Consider the following 3,569-nt stretch of genomic DNA (forward strand, 5'->3'; position numbering starts at 1 on the left):
GTGCTGTTCTGCAGCTCACTATGTAGGACAGGCTGGGTTTGAACCCACCTAACGTTAATTTGCATTTTCCTAGCTGCTGGAGTAAAAGGTATGGACTAGTAGACCTTGAGCTAGGGTAGAAAGTCTATATTTTCTTTTCATTATTGTGGGCTGCTCATATATGTATTTTAAATTTCTGTATATTAGAAGCTCTGAAGTACTGTGATCACAGGCTATCACATATGGAGTCATTTTATATAACATAAATAAACAAAAGTAGATTCCATAGTAAAAAGAATTTTGTGAGAGAAGTAATTATTCTAGATAGAACTGAATTCTGATGCACAAGTTTGTTCTCACGGAGAACTCAGTATGTCTATGTCCAATGAATCCTTAGTGTAATAGACAAAATCGCAGGCCAATTGGAGGACTAATGAACAGATGAATAGATAAAAATTATATGATCAGCACATATATTAAAATATTAGGCATTTAAAAGCAAAACACATTGTCATCTGGTAACTTTTCTGAATTCAGAGAATTTGTTATATACACTCACCTGGAAACATAAGAAAAAAGGCGACTAAATGATGTTATTGAAATATGTGTCACAGAAACATATTGTGTCTCACAACTGTAAATATTATAATAGGGTTACCAGGGGCTGGAGGCACAGAAAAACGATCAGAGTCATTATTCAAGAGATACAATTTCAGAATTATGAAGTGCATAGGCTATAGTTATGTTAATTAGCTCATTTTAGATATAGATGCATAATTCTATGTATTATGAGTGTTTTCAATTATAATTAGAATAACACATTGGAAAAGAAACAATGAAAGTATTATGAAGAATTTCTAGAACCAGCAAGGTCTACAAGATGATAATTCAGATGAAAGGAACGTTCCTACAGAGTTATTCATCATCAGACTATGACTTTGAAATGAATTATTCAAAAATGTGATAGAGATCAAATACTACAAATTTTCTACCTCCATAGCTAAAGAAGACATACCTTTCCTATCAGTAATTGGGAGACAGAGTCAAGGATATTTCTCTGAGTTCTTAGATGATACCCCCACCAACAGTGTCCCGGTCCACTAGACTCAGAGGCAGTAAGAGTAAGGTCTCAAATTATGAGAGGGAGAAATGAACTCTACTAATTTCAAATTCTGGACAAGTATCTAACTTCATGGCTGAAAACGTGCTTAACATACGCTCAGCAATAGAGCAGCATAGTAATACTCATGAGGCAGGAGATCTTTCCAAATAATACCCATGAGGCAGGAGATAGGCTTTCCAAGGTTTAGCTTCAGTTCTGAAAAGTTATTGATCAACCAGTAAAATACAGTTTCCCCTCGGCATTCATGCAGGCAATAATCCCTCCTGCCTCTGAAACTGATCCAGGAAAGATTTCAGGAAGAGCTCACTGTCATCACCAGGAAGACCACAGCAGCAGAGAGGGAGGACAATGGCTTCCTGTCCCCTGACTGTCAGACACTGAGATCTCCTGCAGTCTTACCTGAAGCCTTTCCAATGTTGAGAGCTCCAACTGATGCTGCATATATGAGCTGAGGACTCTCACCGTCTGCCTCTGCTGCACCAGCTCATTTTCAGACTCTTCTAGCCTTTTCACAACATCTTCCTTCTTTTTCTTCAGCTTCCACAGCTTTTCATTCTCCATGGAGTCCAGCAGCTCTCTCAGTCCTTTATACTCTACCTGAATATATTTTACATCCTTCTGTATTTTGTTCTTCAAGGGTAAGAAAAGGGAGAGAAATTCAGTCTGTCCAAATGGGCCTCCGTGATAGGGAAATACTGTTCTGGATGGGGCGCTCTCACGGGGACTTGGGCTTAGGAAAAGGAAGTGAATCTTAGGGAAACATGTGTCTCCTTTTAATGTTTGTTCACAACATTTCAAAACAAAAACGTAAGGTCACCTTTACCAAGACCACCTGAACCTAAATGGGATGTGGCTCTTTTTTTATTCAATTGCCTAAGATACTTGTGCCTGCCTGCATATTCCTCATTTCATCTCTGAACCCCTGAGGAAGCTCAACTCCAGGAATAGAACTGTGGCCTGTTCCCAAGCATCTTCCCCAAATTCTGAGTTTCAGAAGGCACCACAGGAGTAGGACCCAGCAGCCATTCTGACCAAGCACCCTCCATGTTGTCAGCTTCCCACAGAGCCCAGCTCATGTGTGATACACTGACTCTGCATCTCCAACTCTAGGGGAACTAGTAAGGAGAAGAAATCAAGGCCTCTTGGTCTCATCAGCTCCCAGAAAGTAAGACCCCAGGAGCTTCTTTCCCAGGTCCATCCCGGGCATCAGGCTGACTCCCTTAGCAAGGGTCCCCACTTGCCTCCCAGTAAGTTCTTTGCTGTTGAAGGTCATCCCACCATTCAGCACACCTTCTCTCATTTTCCTTCATATTTTGCAGAGCTGTGTGCAGCTTCTCCTGTGAGGAAGGAATTGTAGCAGAGTCAAGTTGTGTGATTAGTAGGACTGCTGTTCCTAAGCAAAGGCCAAGAAACTCTTGTGGAAAGACAGGAAGCCTAGAACAGTTCTCTTTTTTAAAACTTATGTCAATATTTAAGAACATAAAGTATGTAAATTTTAAGTCTATGTCTCAATTGATTCTGGTATTATATACACACAACCCCATAAATAGTCAATCATCTCACCAAGTAAAATTCTGTTACCTTGAGTCCAGCATCAGAGAACTGAGAGTGTTTTGTTAATTTTCTCATCTTTCATGAAAGTATACACTTATATCATACGCCCCTACATTGATTCATTTGACACTTGCACATTTTTTTTTTTTAAAAACTTGATCATGTTGTATAGCCCTGGCTGGCCTGGAATTTTGGTGTAGACAAGCATACTCCTGAAATTCAGAGATCCTTCAAAATCAGCAGCCAGATCTCTGGGACTGAAGCTTACACTATAACACTGACCACATGAAAATTATCCTTTCTTTTCTGTTTTTTAATTGCATATTTTTTTAACTAAGATCTTTTTCTTCCACTCAAAATAGATTTTTCATTCAATAGTTTTAAAGCATCATTAAAACACATTCTCTTTCTTTCTCCCTTCCTTCCTTCCTTTCTTTCTTTCTTTCTTTCTTTCTTTCTTTCTTTCTTTCTTTCTTTCTTTCTTTCTTTCTTCTTTTACATATATGAGTGCTTTATTTTCTTGTTTACCTGCATAATAGAAGAAGGCATCAGATCCCATAACAGATGGTTGTGAGCCATCATGTGGTTGCTGAGAATTTAATTTTGGACCTCTGCAAGAGCAGCCAGTACTCTTAACTGCTTAACCATTTCTCTAGCCACATACAATATATTCGGATTATGGTTTTCCCAAAACCTCTCCTCCTGTCCAGATTCACATCCTTTCTCTCTCTCCTTAGGAATCAAAGTGGCATGTAAGGAACAGTAACAGAGTAAAGAAAGAACACAAGAAGTGCATATAGATACAGAGACACACATGTTCCCCCCTCATGGGAATCCCATAACAGCTAGAGCTTTATATATTAAAGATTTAACATATTGAATATAAAAACAAAGAACCTATGAGGTTATATGA

At 38.7% G+C, this 3,569-nt stretch overlaps 1 protein-coding gene across 1 annotated transcript in view; it reads right to left on the reverse strand.

Annotated features, from left to right (window-relative positions):
* LOC116101324 (tripartite motif-containing protein 30A-like) overlaps positions 1-2,435 on the reverse strand; it is an 18,720-nt gene extending 16,285 nt beyond the window's left edge. The window contains exons 1-2 of the mRNA XM_031384914.1: positions 2,344-2,435; positions 1,502-1,732 (exon numbers count right to left, since the gene is read on the reverse strand). Coding sequence (XP_031240774.1) covers positions 1,502-1,732; positions 2,344-2,412 — 300 coding nt within the window. The 5' untranslated portion in view covers positions 2,413-2,435. The remainder of the gene's footprint in view (positions 1-1,501; positions 1,733-2,343) is intronic.
* Between the last annotated feature and the right edge of the window lie 1,134 nt (positions 2,436-3,569).

Source organism: Mastomys coucha, unplaced genomic scaffold (assembly GCF_008632895.1).
Source record: "Mastomys coucha isolate ucsf_1 unplaced genomic scaffold, UCSF_Mcou_1 pScaffold21, whole genome shotgun sequence".
Classification (NCBI taxonomy): Eukaryota; Metazoa; Chordata; class Mammalia; order Rodentia; family Muridae; genus Mastomys; species Mastomys coucha.